At 49.5% G+C, this 19,085-nt stretch overlaps 2 protein-coding genes and 1 non-coding gene across 8 annotated transcripts; 2 read left to right on the top strand and 1 right to left on the bottom strand.

The window, feature by feature from the left end:
• Nucleotides 1–519: 519 nt before the first annotated feature.
• Nucleotides 520–5,617, top strand: LOC119713003 (butyrophilin subfamily 3 member A2-like). Of its 3 annotated transcripts, none has more exons than XM_038187784.2 (12): nucleotides 520–1,273; nucleotides 1,491–1,613; nucleotides 2,028–2,375; nucleotides 2,859–3,140; nucleotides 3,270–3,374; nucleotides 3,576–3,596; nucleotides 3,796–3,819; nucleotides 3,911–3,931; nucleotides 4,025–4,045; nucleotides 4,172–4,192; nucleotides 4,351–4,383; nucleotides 4,561–5,617. In XM_038187784.2, the coding sequence occupies exons 1-12, from the start codon at nucleotides 1,174–1,176 to the stop codon at nucleotides 5,193–5,195; spliced, it is 1,734 nt and encodes a 577-aa protein (XP_038043712.2). In that variant the 5' UTR covers nucleotides 520–1,173; the 3' UTR covers nucleotides 5,196–5,617. The 3 variants fall into 3 exon arrangements, with proteins under 3 accessions (XP_038043712.2, XP_071880932.1, XP_071880933.1); XM_072024831.1 differs by having other exon boundaries at nucleotides 1,178–1,412; XM_072024832.1 differs by lacking the exon at nucleotides 1,491–1,613 and having other exon boundaries at nucleotides 1,179–1,412.
• Nucleotides 5,618–6,167: 550 nt separating this feature from the next.
• LOC101800522 (uncharacterized) lies at nucleotides 6,168–19,042 on the bottom strand. 4 transcript variants are annotated; one of them, XM_027470457.3, is made up of 6 exons: nucleotides 18,904–19,042; nucleotides 12,743–12,821; nucleotides 12,077–12,176; nucleotides 9,593–9,673; nucleotides 8,908–9,090; nucleotides 6,168–8,136 (listed from the first exon to the last, which is right to left on the bottom strand). In XM_027470457.3, the coding sequence occupies exons 2-6, from the start codon at nucleotides 12,755–12,757 to the stop codon at nucleotides 6,815–6,817; spliced, it is 1,701 nt and encodes a 566-aa protein (XP_027326258.3). In that variant the 5' UTR covers nucleotides 12,758–12,821; nucleotides 18,904–19,042; the 3' UTR covers nucleotides 6,168–6,814. The 4 variants fall into 4 exon arrangements, with proteins under 4 accessions (XP_027326258.3, XP_027326257.3, XP_071880938.1 ...); XM_027470456.3 differs by having other exon boundaries at nucleotides 18,896–19,034; XM_072024837.1 differs by lacking the exon at nucleotides 18,904–19,042 and adding an exon at nucleotides 13,050–13,825.
• On the top strand, nucleotides 11,060–11,141 carry TRNAL-AAG (transfer RNA leucine (anticodon AAG)). Its single transcript has one exon. It is a non-coding gene; the product is annotated as a tRNA-Leu (tRNA).
• Nucleotides 19,043–19,085: the final 43 nt, after the last annotated feature.

Raw genomic sequence — 19,085 nt, forward strand, 5'->3', positions numbered from 1 at the left:
AGGTTCAGGGCCCGGCACTTGCTCTTGTTAAACTTCCCACAGCTGGTGGATGCCCAGCTCTCCCCTTTGGCCAGATCCCTCTGCAAGGCCTCTCCACCTTCGACAGAGCCAGCATCTCCTCCCAATTCAGTGTCAGTGTTTGTGAGTTAACAATACTGTTAAGCTTCAACTCTAATTGAGCTTTGGCCATTTGAATCTTTCCCCCTAATTACAAGGGCAGCAGATCCAGAGCCATGCCTTAGTTCCTTCAAGAACAGGTCATCCATGTCATCATCCTGGCTGCATGCAGAAGCTGCCCCTCTGGTCCTCGGAAGCCACTTCCATGCCCAAGCCCCAACCCTGCTGCAACAGGGCTTCTCTTGCCAGAGGACAAATGGTCTGCCCATTTCTTCCTCCTCTGCGATGGGCAGAGACAGGAGTGGGGCTGGTTCTTTGCCTGCACCACTCTGGGCAAAGGGTGGCAGCACGGCGCTCAACACTCAGGCATGGAAATCAAACTTCACAACTCCTAAAGAGTTATAAAGCAGGTACGTTTATTACAGTACTGGGTGCAAGGGGGATCGCTCCTCCTAGCATGCACACCAATGGTTACTGCCAGGGTGTTTATATTGATGGGATATATGCATATTCATTTCATTTCCTGCAAGTCTCTTACATATTCATCAGGTCTCCGTAAATCATTAACATAGGTTTCCACCCCTATCTGCATGCACACTAGAGTCCTCAGGCAGTTGTCCAGTGTACTCTGCTGGTCTTTTGATGTAGGACAGAAGCCTTCCTCACTGCTAAACTTCTGATCTTTCCTTTCTTTTACAGACTTCAGCAGTCAAGCCAGTTCTTGCTGGCTTCATTATCTATGCATGCAGTCTTTGACTCCCTTATCGTTCGGGTTGCCCTCTCCTTGTGGTTTACATACAATTGTGTTAGCTGAGAACTACAGAATCAACATCCTTTATCATGTTCCCCATCTCAATCTTTTAGGGTCATCCTGTCCTCGTACTCCCTAGCTCAGTCCTGTCCTTGAGGTTTATATACAACATAATCCCTGGCTTAGCTGAAACCTGCAATATAGGCATGCTTTCCCTTGTTCCCTGTCACAGCACACAGCTGTGCCAATTTCCCTGCAGCCTCTGATTCCGCTACGCTCTGGAGCCTCTTGCTCCCAGCCCCCAAATGTCCAAGCTCCTCCCAGAGTTTTACTGCTGTCCGGAACTGCGTAGGAGATCTGGAATTTTGGCATACCCCTGTGTTTCCTGCAGCTCGGCTGGGTGTGGTGAGAAACCTCTCCGTGGGGATTCCCTAGAGAAGAACCCCTGGGGACTGCCTGCTGTGTCCCCCTGCCCGTGATAAGCATAGGCTCTGCGCCTTGCCCAAGGTGCTGCTGGCTGTGGCTATTTGTGTCCGGGCCCAAGGTGACTCCTTCCCCATCTGCCTGTGGTACCTGAAGCCCCTCAGTCCCCTCTTTCTTCTGCCCCTACTTCTGCCCTCAGCTCCTGCTCCTGCTACAGCACAGATGGGGCTCCCCTGGGGCTGCGGCCACCCCAGCCTCACCGGCCATGTCAGGGGCCTCCTGACTTCCCTCGTCACTCTGCTCCTCCTCCAGCTGGGCTCAGGTAGGATACTGCGGGACTGCTGGGGGCTCTCCCCCCTGGGCCTAGCAGATCTGCTGCCATAGGGTAGAGGAGAGGCTGTGGAGCAAAGGGAGCCCTAGCCCACAGATCAGCCCTGGCAGCTGGGTTTCACTTTCCCTTTGGTTCTTTCACACAATACGGGCGCTGCCTTGACTCCCCTTTCCGTGTATCCTTCACCTGCCTGAATGCTGCAGAGAGGGCTCCCACTCCCAGCACACCTCCTTCTCCTGCACGTCCTCCCTCTCCCTCTCCTGTTTCCCGGGTGGTTTCCCATGGGATACAGGGGACGCAGCACGCACCAACTCACACACCAACTCATGCCCTTTGTCACTCACTGCCCCTAAATTTACGATGGCAAAATCTCACCGCCTCTCTGTGCCCTTCTCCATTGCCCAGCCCAGCTCAGAGTGGAGGGACCAGGCCAGCCTGTCACTGCCACCGTGGGGCAGGATGTCGTGCTGCCCTGCCACTTGTCCCCTCAACGCGATGCTCGCAGCTTGGAGGTCAGGTGGATCCGGGACCATATCTCTGAGACAGTGCACCACTACCGCGATGGAGAGGACCTGTATGGGGAGCAGATGGGGGCATATTCTGGGAGGACAGAGTTGTCCAGAGATGGTCTCTCTGCTGGAAGCCTGGACTTGCGAATCACAGGGCTGAGACCCTCTGATGATGGCCTGTACATCTGCACTGTGAAAAATACTGATGCTTACGACGAAGCAATTGTGGAGCTAGAGTTGTCAGGTTAGTGTCTGGTGTGAGGCATTCAAGGGATGGTGCAGGTGTCCCTGAGTTTCTGTGTTCCACCCAGGACCCAGTCCCATCCTCATGGCCATCCACGAGGCCTTGCAAACAGTACAGTGTGATGGGGCTTCTCCTCTGCTTGTGAGCACTTTTCCAGCAAGGAGTACAACTGTGTCCTTGCAGGCTTTTTGTTGAGAAAGAGCTGCATGAATGCAATGATTTAATTCAGTCTCAGGGGGCTTCTTTGAACTCCATCCCCATGCTGTTGTGTGGGCAGTGGGCACAGGTTGCTGAGCAGGTCCTTCAGCTGTGCCAACAATAGGTGCTGTTTAGGGGTGAGAGTGGCTCCATGGAGTGCCCGGTCCCTGAGCCCCTGTGACCATGACTGGTCTGTGCTGTGTCTGGCATGGGAGCAGATGGGGTCTTTGCCTTGGAACTGAATCCATCCCCAAGTCAAGCCCCAGCCACGCGTTCTTCCCTCAGCCACAGGCGCTGACCCCCACCTCTCCCTGGGGGGCTACGAGGCCGGAGGCGTCCGGGTGCTGTGTCAATCGGCCGGCTGGTACCCGCTGCCGCAGCTGCTGTGGAGGGATGCTCGCGGGCAGCACCTGCCCTCGGTCTCCCAGACACATTCCCAGGACCAGGAGGGGCTCTTTGAAATCGAAGGCGCCGTCATCATGACCGGGAGCGTGGAGGGGCCCTTGTCCTGCATGATCAGGAGCAGCCGCCTGCAGCAGGAACGGGAATCATCCCTGCACATCGCAGGTACAAATGGCACAGCCAGGGTGAGGTGTTCCTGGCCCCTGCACTTGTCCCGACCCAGGAGAAGTCTGGGTCATGCTCTTACACCTGCGGGCATAGAAACGCAGCCCTTTTCCTGCTGTCTTTTCTCAGCTCCCTTCTTCCACAACGCACAGCCCTGGAAAGTGGCTCTGGCTCTGGTCCTCGTGCTTTTTGTGGTGTCCATTGGCCTCGGTGTTTATCTCTTTCGAAAGCAAGGTAAGCTGGCAGCGCAGGGATGGAGCGGAAGGAGGTGTTCTGCAGGGACCTGCATGGGTCTGGAGCGGGGCCTTGGGTGGGAGGCCAGGGAGCATGGCTGCAGTGTGGGGCTGGTGGCAAGGCGCAGCCCCCCTGCACATGTTCCCACCCAGCAACCAAGCTGCTCTGCTCACCACCTGTTCCTCCGCCTTTGCTTTTCAGTGGCACAGAGCCGAGAGCTGGGTGAGTCCTTGCAGTCCCTGCCCCCAGTCCCTGGGGAAGTGGTGTCCCTTTGGGAAGGCCTGGTCTGGGTGGGCTCTGGGGGCTTGTGTGTTTGTGGCTCGGGGGTGCTGTTGGAGCATCTGGAGCCTGGGGTGGGAGTGGGGAGTGCCAAGTGAAAGTCTCTCCACTCTGGCCATTCATTCCTTTTGCTTTTCTATAGCAGCGAAAAAGGATGCAGAGCTGGGTAAGTCTCCTTCCACTAAGAGAAGGCATTTGGTGTCTTCCCATGGGCATACTCCCTTCTGACCGTACGTTCTTTTCTCTTTCTTTTCCAGGGGAACAAGCTGCAGAGATAGGTGAGTGTCCATCCATGAACTGAAAGAATTTGCGGTGTAGACATGGGATGAGAAGTATTTCTCTCTGATCATGTATTCCTTATGCTTTTCCAGAAGAAAAAGCTGAAAGACTGAGTGAGTCTCTTTTTCCCTGTCCCCTCACCCCAGTACTGAAGAAACTGGGGTTCATTCCTTTGTAGCAGCCACTTGATAAAAACCTGACTCCTCTCATCAATGCATTGCTCTTATATTCCTTTTCAGAGGAACAAGCTGCAGAGCTGGGTGAGTGTCCCTGCATTTAAGCCCCAGGGCATCATCAAGGCGATGTGCAGGGGAGGGTGGGCAGCTGGGAAAGAGCAGCACACAGCTGGCCCCTCACCCTGCCCACACCCACTGGACACTGGCCATGGGCTGTGACCAGCTCTCCCCTCTCCTTCCAGCATGGAGAAGGTGTCTGCTGCCTCAAAATAGAGGTAGGTGTGCACTGAGTTGCCCACTGAGGTGCTTCCCCTGCCCTTGCTAGGAGATGTTCAGGAGCCAAGAGGTGCCCCCTGTCCTGCCCCATGGAGCAGCTCCTGGCCCCGAGCTGGGGAAAGCCTGCCCAGGGCTGAGCTCTGCCCCTGATGGCCTGGCTCCTTCTGTCCCTGCAGTGAAGGTGACCCTGGATGCAGACACGGCTCATCGTGAGCTCGTCCTGTCGGAGGACCAAAGGAGTGTGAGATGGGAAAGTGAATTGAAGGACATTCCTGACACAGATGAGAGATTTGAGAGTCGGCGCTGCGTGTTGGGCTATGAGGAGTTCAGAGATGGGAGGCACTGGTGGGAGGTGGAGGTGGAGGGGCAGGGGAAGAGAGAAAGGAATTCTTGCTGGGCTGTGGGAGTGGCCAGGGTATCTGTGAAGAGGAAGGGGGTGTTGAACATGAACCCTGAAGAAGGGATCTGGGCTGTGCAGTACGATGAAGGACAGCTCATGTCTCTCACATCTCCTCGCACTCCCTTGTCCCTGTCCCCTGTCCCCACAAGGATCTGGGTCTGTCTCGACTGTACCCAGCAGCACGTGTCTTTTATCAATGCTGACAACGAAGTTGAGATCTTCACTTTCACAGCAGCCAGCTTCGATAAAAAGCCCATCCGTCCCTGGTTTCTATTGTGGACACAGGGAATTCAGCTGTGCCTGAGGGACAGCACCCCCCAGACCCTGTCCCCAGCCCTGGGGGGCTCCTGCCCTTCTCCAGACACTCCTGTATCACCTCTCCTTGGTTCTGCAGGAGCAGCACAGGAATGAGGGGCAGTGGGGCCAGGGGCTGCCCTGTGTTCCTCCCTGCTGCTGGAGGAGGGCTGGGATGCTGCAAGCAGGGACCAGGCCCCTTGCAGCCCCTGAGTTCTGCCCTGCCCATGACTCCTGTGCTGGGGCACAAGCCCTGATGGCACCCACGGGTCTCACCCTGCCTCTGAGCCCCAGCAGGCAGCACAGGGGCTGCAGCAGCTCTCCACACTCCTCTCCCTTCTGCTTGCACTGCTTGCAGACCCCAGGGCAAGGGATGTGGTCACCGTGTGCTGCCGGCCATTGCAGGCCACCTTTGCCTCCTAGTTCAGGGTTGATCCTTGCTCTGTGCCTGGTGCTGAGCATGAGCAGCCTGTGGGGGCTCTGTGTTACCTCTTCTGGAGCAGGGCTGTGTCAAATAAAGTTTTGCACAGGAAGATGGAGTCTGGCAGTGGCATTTCCTGGATGCTGTCTTTTCTGAGGCTTTTCTGCCTGGGAAGACGTCTTGCAGCAGACTGTCTCCTTGGTGTTGGTCCTGGGAGTCAGAGCCAGGAGGAACTGAAGCTCCAGCTCCCCAATGACTCCTCAGCTGAAACCTGGGTGCACTTGTCCCAGCTGGGTCATTGCCCTACCCTGGGGGAACCCAAAGAGCTTCTAGCCTCCCATCACACAGGCTCTGCAGAGGCTGTACCCACAGGGGGTATCACGAACTCTTGGAAATTCTCCAAGCAGATACAGCAGTTGGCCTCAGCTTTGCAGCTCTCCCTCAAGTCTTTGCAAGCCACCTCCATGCCTCAGCACCCATCCTGCTGCAGTCGTTTCACTTCCCAGCGCCCAAATTCTTCATGAGATGGGCATGCAGGAGCCATGGGGCCACCCCAGCTTCCCCCAACCATCAGGAATCAATAGCAAACCTGTGCTCCCAGAAAACCAGCTCCACATTATTGCACCTCCTCTTAAAGCAAGCATGACAAAGAAGCTGACACTCTCAAACCAAATTCATTGGGAAATTTATTCTAAACATTGCAGCATTAAAATCAAGAGCAGACACAGGGGGGAAACTGGGGAAGGAAATGCATTTGGAAGACACCGCATTCAGTAGCAGTGGTCCGCAAACCCCATCATCCATCTCCATCCATGTGGGGTCTAACTATTCAAAAAACCCTCATCTCTTATCCTACTGAGACCCTACCATCCCCAAACCCATCTTCCTTCCTCCCAGCAAGGTCCCATCTCCCAAAATTCCATTGTCCTCCACTCCAGTGGAGATCCACCACCACAAACCCCGTTCACCTTCATCCCAGTGGGGTCCCACCATCTCCAAAACCCCATCATCCTCCATCCCACTGGGCTCCCAACATCCCCAAAGTCATCCACTGGGACTGGGAACTGACTGACCACCATGTTCCCTAAGCACTACGAGAAGCTGTGCCATGACCAACAGCTGCATGCCCGGTCCTCCTTAATTCACAGATGTAATCTTCAGAGGGTTGTTTGGGAGGAATAGTAAAAGTTGAAGGCACAAGCAGCAGTGAAACTCAAGTTTTTATCCTTGATAAGATGGATGGGATGTGGAGGAGCTGCGATGTTGTGGGGATGGAGACCCGAAGGCCCCCAGGAAAGGGCTGGGCCAAACCAACTCACTCACTGTGCAGCTCCTTCCGGAGGTGTGTCCGCAGGTGCTTCATGAGGGAAGAGCTGGACATGAAGCACTTGGTGCATTTGGTGCATTTGTAGGGTTTCTCCCCAGTGTGGATCCTCTGGTGGATGATGAGGGTGGAGCTGGCCCGAAAGCTTTTCTCACAGTATGAGCATTGGTAGGGCTTTTCACCCGTGTGGATGCGCTGGTGCCTGCGGAGGGACGTGGTCTCCCGAAAGGCTTTCCCGCAGTCGGAGCAGACATGGGGCCTGGGCCCCACATGGCTTTTCTGGTGGAGGAGGAGGGCTGAGGGAAGAGTGAAACCCATCCCGCAGTCAGGGCACTGATAGCGTTTCCCTACCAAGTGCTTTTTCTGGTGTTGGTTGAACGCCGAGCTTTCAAAGAAGGCTTCCCCACAGTCGGAGCAGCGATAAGAGGGCTGACCCTGGTGGGTCCTGAGATGGGCTACGTAGGCTGAGTTCTTTGTAAAGCTTTCCCTGCACTGGGGACATTTATAGGTCCCCTCCTCCAGGTGGCTCTTGCGATGCTTGCTGAGCGACTTGTTGGCCATGAAGCGCTTCCCACACTCGGGGCACTCATAGGGCCTCTCACCCGTGTGTATGCGCCGGTGGATGATGAGAGTTGAATTGGAAGTGAGTTTTTTCCCGCAGTCTGGACAGACAAAGATCCCATCCTCTGTGTGGCTCTTGCGGTGCTTGCTAAGCGACTTGTTGGCCATGAAGCACTTCCCACACTCTGGGCATTTGTAGGGCCTCTCGCCGGTGTGTATCCTGCGGTGGATGAGAAGAGCGGAGTTGGAAGTGAGGTTTTTCCCACACTCAGAGCATTGGTACACGTTGCTCTCGTGGTGGAGCTTGCAATGCTTCTGGAGAGAGCTGCTGGACACAAAGCGCTTCTCGCACTTGGGGCACTTGTAGGGTTTCTCCTGGCAGGGGTTTTTCAGGTGGTCTTTGAGGCTGGAGCTGCACACAAAACTTCTCCCACACCTGCAGCACGCGAAAGGCTTCTCCCCCACATGGACCCTCTGGTGCCGGTTGAGAGATGAGCCACGGCTGAAGCTCTTCCCACACTTCCTGCACGCGTGCTTGTGTTGCCCTAGCTCTATCCTCGATGAGCTCTTGTGTGGATGCTTCCTCCCGTTGTGGCTGGAGGAAGCCAATCTCCGTCCTGAGTGGCTCTTGTGGTGCTCGTAACCCAGGGAGGTACCATCTTTGGGATTCCTCATGGTCTCGCCACGCAGTTCCACCCACTCTCCCTCTTCCTCCTGTGAACTGTCCTCCGTCTCACTTGTCAACCCATCCCCTGCCAGGACAGAGGGAGAGAAACCAGAGAAACCATGGAAAAGTGTCTGGGAGAAGTGGGAACAAAGACAGAAGAATGAAGGACAGGATCCCACACATTTTTTCCCTGGAGGAGAATCATAAAAAGGAAGGAATTCACCACCAGCCTCAACGTTCAGGGTAGGGGGCTTGCAGGAAGGATGGAGAAAAATATCACCAAGAAGTGCTGTCAGGACTCATCCTACCAGGCCAAGCTGATCTAGAAGTAGCAGCCCACCTCTCTAAGGAGAGTTATTAGGTATTTATGGATGACAAAGCTCTGACCAAGCCAAGGGGTATTCCATATCATCTGACGTCATGCTAAACAATATATAGGGGTGGCTAGCCAGGGGAATACCCCTTTGGCTAGTTTGGGTCACCTGTCCCGGGTCTGCCCCCTCCCAGCTCTTACTGCACCCCCAGCCTGCCCGTTGGCAGGACAGAGCAAAAGGCTGAGATGTCCTTGGCTTAGTATAAGCACTGCTCTGCAACAATTAAAGCATCGGGGTGTTATCAGCACTCTTCTCATCCTAAGCCAAAACACAGCATTCCACCAGCTACTAGGAAGAAAAATAATTCTAACTGAAACCAGGACAAGCTCAAAGGCCTTGCATGCCCGCACCCCCTTCTACCAACTCCCCCCATTTCCAGTATGGGACTACAGTCCTGCTTGTGGGTGGCCTGGAGTGATGCCCAGTGTGTGGACATGTCCCAGTGGGTTTCCCCAGCTCAGGGGAGAAAACAAGCCCCTTACCTGAGTAGGATGAATTGGAGCCGGAGGAACTTGCTGCATCTCGGCAGCTTTTCCACCGCTTCCTCTTCCTCGCCCACAGCCTCAGGAGGGGTCTCACCGGTTCTTCATCCTCAGAGGTCTCGATGTCGGGGATCCAAGCCTCTTCCCCTTGCTCCAGATGAATGAGCAGCCCAGGGCTGTACGCTGGGAAGACTGCTCAGTTAGACAGCAGTGGACTACTGGGTAGAGCACAGCCACGCACGAAGCCTCATCACACAGAACATGGCTGTGATCTTATACCTGAGCCTTCTGCAAAGTGAAAAGAAAATCCACATGCCCAGGGCTCTCTGAGGAGGGAAGAGCTGGGTCTTTCCAGAGCAGTATCTACACCCAGACTCATCACTCAAGAGATGTCCAGGTGATTCAGAAGGCAGATGTACATCCCAGGGCATAGTAAGATTGAAGAGAGGAATCAGCCTCCAAGACTACTTCTCAAGAAGACAGAAAAGCCCAGCAGCAGGGAGAGTGGATGAGAAATGCAGAAACTGCCCATCTGAACAGATTCAGGGAGTATGGAGCAGGAGGAAAAGGAAGGCTGGAGAAACAGAGAAAGGAGAACAGGTTGTGACCCAGGCCTGGCAGATGGCCTGGGTGCATCTCACCCAAGTGAGTTTTATTTACTTGGAGAAAAATCTGCCACACTCACAAGGTAATGGGCTGCCTCTTGTTAACGCAGAGACTTCAACTAGTTGAACATCTCCTCCAAGAGCAAAACGTTGTAGAAGGGCTAGGGGCACACAAAGCAAGAAAGGATGCTCAAGGACAGAGCTGGAGTGGGCAGCACTACACAAAGGCCAGCGGGCTGCACGTCTGAACGGGTGACTTTTGTCCTCTTGTCTGCTAATGGGCACCAGTGTACTTCAAGCCTGAATCATTGCCTTTCATTATTTCTTAGATGGAGCAGCTCAGCTTGACAAAGAATGCCACTACCATCTAGAAAACCAGCAGGAACCTAAGCTAAAAGGTTTAGTACTGATGTTACCCAGTCCCACAATGAAATTTCATTAGAAAAGAGCAACAAAGACAATAAAAGATCTGGGAAACCTGCAGAATGATGAGACTGAAGTTTATCTGGGTCATCTGATGACAAAGCAACTCTGTTTCCTTTTTCAGTGTTGTTTTGCCCTTAAGATCAGAAGTTCCTAAGAAGCACAATAACTTGGGTCCATCTTTAGAGCCTCAAAATATTGCCTGTATGCAACCCTGCTCCCAAACACCGACTGGAAAGCAACCAAGGAACAGCCCAAATCAAGGCTGTACCTGTGATTATCCACCTAGGGATCAACATCCACACATCACCTTGTGATGAGCAGAACCCCAAACCTTTCATTGCCCATCCCAGTGCCCTAAATGCTCAACTTGAGTCATCTTGCCATCTTGCGTACTCTTCTCCCGGACCTGCAACTCACGTCTCCTGTCCGGAGAAGCTTATGGGCTTCATCACCCAGCTGTCAGGAGAGGGCACTGTGAGCCCAAAGGAGCCTCCCAGACCCATCTAGCAAAACCCCAAATTTTTGGTTTTAACTCAATTCAATACCAGCAGTTTTGCTCAAGCTGCAAACCATGTTTGGGGTGTTTGAACCAACCACAAGGGTTTGGGCATTTGAGCCAAGTTCTCAGCTAAGTTTCTGGCTGTGGATTAAGTAGAAATCCCAAACTACTAAAGAAATACCTAATTAGCATCATGCACAGAAAGATCCCTTGCAGTTTTCTCCCTTGCTGTCCTTATCCATCATTCTACCTTCTTGTCCTGCTGATATTTCTCTTGGGAATTTGCAAGGGAAGGGTGGAAAAGCAAAGAAACAAGCAATCTTGAGTGTGCCAAAAGCAGAACCAGAGTAGAGAGGGCCTGTGCAGTACAGGAGCAAGTGTGTAAAGCAGGAAAAAAGTTTTGAAAAAGTGTAATTCGTTTGGAAAGGAGGTTTTTTATGGCGTGGGGTCCCCCTGGTGGCAGGTTTTTTGCGCACCCTTAGCAATCTCCCCGCATGGTCCTGACGTTGAATTGTCCCTGGTGCATGGCACAAAAATCTTAAAAGGTCCCATTGTGAATTAGTCAAATTTGTCATTTTTTTTGCTGTCATTTTAGAGGAGGAGCAGAAGGGCTTTGTCCCAGGGTAGTGTGGCCGAGCGGTCTAAGGCGCTGGATTAAGGCTCCAGTCTCTTCGGGGGCGTGGGTTCGAATCCCACCGCTGCCAGATTCCTTTTCTGGGAGCATGGGGGGACCCCAGCCCAGCTGGAGTGCACTGCAGGGTTACACAGCAGGAGCCCTGCAGAAGGGAGCAGAGCAGCACATCTGGGGTTCTGCTGGACCCAGTGAAGAAGAAGCTGCAGCCCATTTGCAAGGACACCCAGGGGAAGGATCCTGCTCCTGCCTCTGCCCCATGTTTTTCCTCCTTTCACTGCACATCCTTGTGCCTCTAAATAGTTGTAGGAAGCCAACTGAGAACTGAAGCCAGGGGGGTGAAGCCCTCCAGGGCATTGCAGTGGGTGATTTTCAGCCCATGCAGCATCTCCCACCTTCCTCAAGCCCCCTGCCCATCCCTGCAGCCCAGGACCCCACTTAATTAATTTCTAGATCCATGCCAGCTTAATTAAAAGTACTTAATTACCAAAGTAAGCATCATGCACAGAGTTACTCAGAGAAGCTCCACAAGTGGTATATGGACAAGTACAGTGGAAACGCAATTGGATTTAGGGTTGATTCCACCTTCCCTTTCCACAGACATCACCTGGGCAAGGTAAGGTCCCTTTGCATTTTTCTCCCTTGCTGTCCATAACCCAGCATTCTCCCTTCTTCTCCTGCTGACATTTCTCTTGGGAATTTGCATGGGAAGGGTAGAAAAGCAAAGAGATAAGGATTCTCTCAAGCATCCCAAAAGCAGAAACCCACCACAGAAGTGCTCGCCAAGACATACAAATTACAAAGCAAGAAAAAATGAGTTGAAAAAGCTGCATTTCTTTCAAAAGGAGCCTTGCTGCTTGAAACCAGGAATGGAAGGGCTACATGGAAATGAACTTAGGGAAGATTCAAAGACTGGTGTGTTCTCCTGAACACCGAGCTACCTGTCATGGCTGAGGGACTGCGATGCTCCAAGGGAATTTTGGGAATGGAGGCAGAAGGGTTCCCTACCTGGCTCGAGCACAGGCGCCTGATTTCTCTGCAGGGGGGTTGCTAGAGACCATTGCTTATCCGTGGCAATTACTATTACCTCTTCGAATGCCTCGGGCACCTGGAGGGAAAAGTCAAAGTAAATGAAGTTATAGAAAAGAAAATATATATGAGGATAAAAGTAAAGTGAAGAGAAGTTAAAAGTGAAGATGGAAATGTGAAAATAAGAATGTAACTTATGTGTAAAAATAAATGAAAATAGATGTAAATGAAAATGAAGGTGAATAAACATAAAGAAATGAAAACACAAATGAAAATGTACAAATACGGAGGATAAATTGAAACATAAATGAAAATTATAAATAATATATTTATAAAGAAATGAAAATAAATATAAATGAAAACAAACACTTGGAAACAAACACAAACGAAAATTAAAAGTAAAATATATAAAGAAGTGAAAACAAACAAACGAAAACCAACACAAATGAAAAATTAAAATAAAATTTATAAATATAAAGAATTAAAATAAAACAAGCACAAATGAAATCAAGCACAAAAACAAGCACAAACAAAATCAAACACCAAATATATATATATATATTTAACTATAAAAAATCAATAAAAATGGCTTTAACAACCCCTCCTGGAGCTGGTATCCCCCAATGTGCCCCTAACATCCCTTACCTGGGCAGACTCCATCGCTGATACCCGGTTTCAGGGCAACAGTGCCAGGTACAGTCCGGGGGCCATGGCTCTGTGCACCCTACAAAAATTAAATTATTAGTGATAATAGCACATTAAGCCTCACACACACACCCCAAAACAAAACAAAACAAAACACTTTTTTTTCCGTATTTTTAGAGATATTTGGTTAAATCCAGCCCGGAGGTTTGAGTGAGCTATTTTGGGGATGGGAGGACTCACCCCCACGCCCCCTTCCTCCAAGCTTTAATTTTAGGGGCTCCATGTTACCTGTGCGCCCCCGCGTTACCTGAGCATCCCGGTGCTACCTGCGCGCCCTCCGCCGCCGCTGCCTCCCCCCTGGAGGAGGAGTCGGGGGGGGGGAAGGTAGTGTTAGCCCACTCCCCTTCCCCTCTCCATATGCGGGGGTGGGGAAGGGCTGGAGCCAGCCCTGAGCACGATTTTGGGGATAAAGTTAGTTTTGGTGGTGTTTTGTTTTGTTTTGTTTTGGTTGGTTTTCTTTGTCTTTATTATTATTATTATTTTATTTTTTGCAACTCTGCCTGGCGAAGCTGGGAGGGAGAAATTTGGAGGTGAGAAAAGCTCTGCCTGAGCCCCCCCAGAACCAGCCCTGCCCAAGGAGGAAATAAGGAAAAATGGGGAATATTTGGTTAAAACCCCAAAACGGGTGTCAGCCAGCAGTTGCAAACGCTCACTACTGACTTCCCTGGGAGATTTATTGCAGTTACTTTAAAGCACATCCCAGTGTCCCAACACTGATTTAATACCCACACCTCTACCCCTACACACAAATTAAAGGAAAAAAAAAATACAGCACAAACTTTCCATGATTCCCTTAACCTGAACAAAATTTTATAAAAATCTAAATTTCTACAAGAGTTTCTAAGGCATCTTTTTCCCCTTTCACTGTCCAGTATTAAAGATAGCAATTTCCCTAATCGATGTGAGATCTGAAATAAAACAGGCCTGGGGTGGAAAATTCAACCCAGCATTGAACTTTGCTCCCAAAGGCCCTGGCTCGCTTTGAGCCCACAGCATCCTCCAACTCCCAAATTTTCCTTTCCTAAAGAAACTAACTTGCAAGTGGGGGGAGGGGGGGGGGGGAAGCACATTTCTGTTCTGCCCTTTTTTTCCAAATAAAAATTGTCCAGATTCAGATTTGCCAGGTAGAGAAACCTTCCTGAAACGTGGAGAGAGAGATTTTAAATTGCATTGTGCACTTAAAGTGAAGCTTTTTTTTTTCCTGCTTGATTTCATTAGCACCTTTAACAGGCACTGACCCCTTTCTTTTACAGAAAAAAAAAAAAAGAAAGGAAAAGAAAAAGAAAAAAGGAAAAGAAAATCCCCGACAAATGTTTGTCTTTAGGAGTGCAGTTATTTCTTTATCACCCTGATGAATGGGAGCTGCCTGGGCTCTGCATTTCTCCCTGCACTACCACCCCCACCCCTGCCAGCTCAATTTCCTCCAAGACCCAAGCCAGCCAACCACAATCTGAAAAAAAAAAAAAAAAAAGCCCATTTTCAAGTGAGACCAAGAGCTTCCATCACTTCCATCAGGAGAAAATTGTTCCTTTATCCCAGAGTTGCCCAAGTTGCCCAATTCCCAATTTTTTGGTATGTCCAGGGTTTTTCTTCCTTAGGGGGTTTTACCGTGATTATTTATCAGACCAGAGAGGGTCAACCCCCCACCCATTCAATTAAATATCCTTAAGATTTCAATCCTTTAACTTTACAGCGCTCAGTAAATCCTATATAGGAGCTATGCCCCCCAAAAACATTGAAGAATGTTTATATGGTTTATGCCCTCGAGGTGTGATACATAGTTCTTGAGTAGAGGTCTACGAGATCTCAGCCACTTCAAAATGTGTAAAATTATTGCATTCACAGAAAATTTTAATGTTATTTAATGTCAATGTTATTTAATATTAATGTTAGTTCATGTTATTTAAAGTTAATGTCATTTAATGATAGTTAATGTTAGTTTAATATTAATGTTATTTATGTTAATGTTAGTAAATGTTATTGTTAGTATTATTTGATGTTAATGCTATTTAATGTTATTTAATGTTAATGTCAACATCATATAATGTTATTTAATGAGCAACACTGTCTTTTTCATAAGAACTCTTGTGTTCTTATCATCAACAAACTTTTTGCACAAGAAACTAACTTTTCCACCCAAACGCTAAATTTCAAATTTGCAGCATCCCCTGCCTTTCAAAATCTCTTCCTTTATTAACCAAAGAGCCCTTTCTGCCTGCTGCCCCAAATAAGCCTGTGGCTTATGGTTTGGGTATCATTATTTTTCTATTCTGAGCTGTTTTTTAGCTTTTTCTGGCTGCAAATATTAATTGGGTGCTTCTGCCCTTAATCATCATCTCCCCATATTTCCACGGAGAACGCAAGAGCTGAGATGTTCACCCATGGGGAAGCAGAGCCGGCCAAGGCATCCATCTAAAGCAATAAATATGCCAAAACCCACGGGGAATATGAATGAAAGAAGAAATTTAGGAAGAAATTTCAGCTCTCCATGTCTACCACCTGGCTGGAAAGTCTCTCAACTCCCCTGGGGAAAAAAATAAAAAAAAATCCACCTTATCAGCCCTGCTATCAAGGAGGACCCCACAGGTGCCAAGTACCCTTTCTTCCAGAGATTGCTCATCTGATACATACCTAATGCAGCCCCATGCTGCTATTCAGCTTGGAAAGCCTTCCCCAGGCTATTTCTGGTCCTGGGGAACACTTTTTTTGTGTGCCTGCTATTCCAGCACAAGGAATAAAAGCCTGCAAAGCAGCACAGGATGGCTGGAAGGGACATTTGCTATTATCCATGTGCAAACAAATGCTTTTTTTTAGGAAAATGCACAACACCCTTCCAGCCTGCATGCTGCTTGATCTCTCTCTCTCTCTTTTTCTTTTTTCTTCCCAGTTTTCTGCTACTTTATGTGCTCACGTGGGCCAAGAAATAGTGTTGTTTTATTTATTTTTTTTCCTCTTCCCTCCTATCTAAATTTCCTTGCAGCTCTGCAGATAACATACAAAGAAATCTGAGCTGCTTCAAGGACTTCTACCCCCAAAAAGATGGCCTCGCTTCATCCAGTGGTCTGGTTTGGGTGCACAGGGGGGCTGTATCTTAAAAACAGGCTCCCCCGTTGCAATGGAAGAGGTCAAATCTCTCAGAAAGCATCTCCCAAAAGGCAAAACCACCCTTCCTTCTGTAAGAACCACCACGACCTTCTCATGGGACCTACAACAACCTGCATAGCCAAGGATACACCATTCTTGCACTACTCTAAGCCCATCACCCATTTGGGAACGGAGGAGATTCCCATGTTGACAAGCCTTTAGCTCTGGTCTGGTCACCATCATGAGTGTCCATGGCCTGGAGGTGAACCCCAAAAGTACCTCCATAGTGGTGGTCTCAACACCTGGCTGGCAACCCAGGCTGCACCCACCTCCTGTGGTTCCTCCACTGTTTCTGGTCTCGAGGAATCTTTCTCATGCCCAAAGAAACTCAGCTTGCACAGCCCAAAAGGAGGGAGAAAAAAAAAAAAAAAAAAAAAAGGAACTCCTCTTGGAGGGACATCGCATTTAATGGCTGCAATGCCAGCTTCAGATGTGAGCAACCCAAAACACCTTGCATACTTTCTTGTGCTAAGAGTTTTCAATACTTCTTTGGCCCCTTTTTCTATCCCCGTGCCTGCTCGGGCCCCACAGCTTTCACAGACTTCCTCACAACTCTCCCTTATCGCCTCCTTCTGTGCCGAAAAAGTCATAAATTTTGGTTTGCCTTCCCAGTAGCACGCAGGACCCAATTTTTCGACCACCTGCCTCACACTGGCTCCTTATCACAACATCCCCAAGGCCCCTCAAAGCACAAAGACATCCTCTGCTTTGCTAAAATAGTAAAACCTGGACATTTTATCATATTAAGTTGCTGAGCCCGTGTAACCCTATAACCTCTAAGCCTATATAACATCATTGGGGAATGTGGTTCTTGGATATCCAAACCAGCTCAAGGAGAATCCATTGGATGGTAATCAGATGGTCATCGATTTTGTTTAGCTAAAATATGAACCAGCCACCCTGGACTCAGTTTTGGACACTGGATGGATTCAGAAACTTCAGTCAAAAGAGATGCTTCATGGTTTTAACAGGGTTTTCCAAGGGGGTGTGATGTGTAGGGGCTGCTCCAGAGTGGGATATGGGGCTGGTACCCACTGATGGTCCCTTGGGGCATCTCTTGCCCAGGAGAATGCATCTAAGTTGCACGCTTAGTGGGGGGAAGCCTACATGCAAACCCCCTTCCCATGAGACTGGGGCTGAAGGGCACATTTATGCTCCTAAAATCAGCATTAGGATCCATTTCCTGCATGTGAACCCAAAGGACACATTCTTTAAAATCCTCAGTCCCTCCAGAATAGGGTTAATGCAACTAGACTGTATATTGGGAATAAACCCTGGGGGTTGCTGTAAAGTTTGAATACAACCCTGGGATTTATTATTATAATGATTGTTGTTGTTGTTGTTTGGGGAGGAGGGGGGGTCTCTTTGCAAGATGTACTAAGTCAAAAAAAAAGAAAAAAAAAAAAAAGGATGCCAAGGACCATGCACAAGGCTGCATCTCAAGAGCAAAGCCAGAGATTGGGATCAGAACGGTTTCTCCTCCCGGCCTGGCCTTGCAGGGATCTGCCATGGGTAGGTGCTGGGGGGGCTGGGGCTTTGTGTAGGGCCCCCCGGAGGGATGCTTCTGCCCATTGTGTCAGCCCCGGCCATCCCGGCCCCATTAACTTCCCGATGGCCCATCCAGGCAGCTGCCCAGGGGCTTAACCCTTTCCTCCCAAACTCATCCAGGACATTTGCCGTCATTGCAAATTCATGAGCATGCACCCCCCCTCCAACCCCCTCGAAAAAAAACTTTCTTCCCCCAAAATGTTCCAGAGGCAGCACCTTCTCCAGCACAAACCGCGGTCCCCAAAGTCCCTTTTCTTCCCAAATTAAGTTTTTTTGCCAGCCATGAACATTTTGTTTTTCCAGCTTTCTCAAGACTCTTCAAGGTGCTTATCCTCGTGTCAAGGAGTTAAAACTATGTCATCACTGGAACCCCATCTATCCTCCCTCAAATATAGGTTCATCTGCCAGACAGCTTTATTTGGGCTTCTCCATACTGCCTCCAGCCAGCTCCTTTTCTAACCCCACACCAGTATTGTCCCTTTGGTGCACCCTTTGGTGCAGAAGATGGAGCCTGGAGTGAAAATCAGCCGTTTTCCCATGATTTGATGACAAAACACAGAACCATTCTGCTGAAGAAAAGAAAAGAAAAGAAAAGAAAAGAAAAGAAAAGAAAAGAAAAGAAAAGAAAAGAAAAGAAAAGAAAAGAAAAGAAAAGAAAAGAAAAGAAAAGAAAAGAAAAGAAAAGAAAAGAAAAGAAAAGAAAAGAAAAAGAAAAAACTTCCTCTTTTATTTCCTCATTGTTTTCTCTGTTTTTAGCCATTTATGGAAGCTTTCTGGACATGTCCCAGTGCCAAGGGGACACTTTGCATCTGAGGAGATGGGATGCCCCATGACTCTGCAAGTGCATAATCTTGTATGCCATTGACTCTCCCCACCTTCTTTTGACTATTAATCCCAAACCTGCCTATAATTGAATTTTTGTTCCCCCCCCCCTCCATTTCTTTAGAGAATCCAGTAGGCAAGATCCTCCCCTAGTGGTTCTTTTAATGCTACCTGTTGCTCAGCTAGCATTCGGTTTCTTTGCTCACTTATTTTGAGGCTTTTGCTACCCCCTTAACTACAAGACTGGGCTTTCTTTGTTCTTCAAACACCTCCCAGGGTTTTGGTTGAGGATTTTCCCTGCAAATGAAGGCCCCCTTTGCACACAGATTTTGCTTGGCTGTGAAGCTGGCACTAACTGCAAAGCTGGTGGTGCTTTGAGGGTGGAGTTAATAGGGTGCAGTATGGAGCAGCAGCTCCTGAAGGACTGGGGAGCCAAGAACAATAACCCAGCCATAGCCCCATCCCATTCCCAATAAAAGAGTTAGGAGGCAGAGGAATTTAAGGGGAAAGAGGGATGGGAGACAATCAGATCAAAGAGAATGACTGTTTACGTTAAAAAATGCCATTAACTATACTAACCATATTACCTGAAGCTGCAGTGTATAAACTCAAAGTGATGGATCATGGCTTGACCTCTGTCTTCTCCATTTGCAACCCAGGGTGAGCCACCGGCAGCTCCTTCTGGATGCTTTCCTCTCATTTTTCCCTTTTCAACAAAGGGAGAGTAAAATTCCCCGTCTAAATCACCCACAAAGGTGTCACCAGCCAA

The sequence above is a fragment of the Anas platyrhynchos genome, chromosome 17 (assembly GCF_047663525.1).
Source record: "Anas platyrhynchos isolate ZD024472 breed Pekin duck chromosome 17, IASCAAS_PekinDuck_T2T, whole genome shotgun sequence".
Classification (NCBI taxonomy): domain Eukaryota; kingdom Metazoa; phylum Chordata; class Aves; order Anseriformes; family Anatidae; genus Anas; species Anas platyrhynchos.

Excerpts from the sequence above, each read along its gene's own strand:
- LOC119713003 (XM_038187784.2), top strand. The coding sequence starts at position 1,174 with ATGTCCAAGCTCCTCCCAGAGTTTTACTGCTGTCCGGAACTGCGTAGG. Across the intron at positions 3,375-3,575 it reads TTATCTCTTTCGAAAGCAAG|TGGCACAGAGCCGAGAGCTG; the intron begins GTAAGCTGGCAG and ends TTTGCTTTTCAG. Across the intron at positions 4,193-4,350 it reads GGAACAAGCTGCAGAGCTGG|CATGGAGAAGGTGTCTGCTG; the intron begins GTGAGTGTCCCT and ends CTCTCCTTCCAG.
- LOC101800522 (XM_027470457.3), bottom strand. Across the intron at positions 9,674-12,076 it reads GGCGCCTGTGCTCGAGCCAG|CCCTTCTACAACGTTTTGCT; the intron begins GTAGGGAACCCT and ends GTGTGCCCCTAG. Across the intron at positions 8,137-8,907 it reads CTCCAATTCATCCTACTCAG|GGGATGGGTTGACAAGTGAG; the intron begins GTAAGGGGCTTG and ends CTGTCCTGGCAG.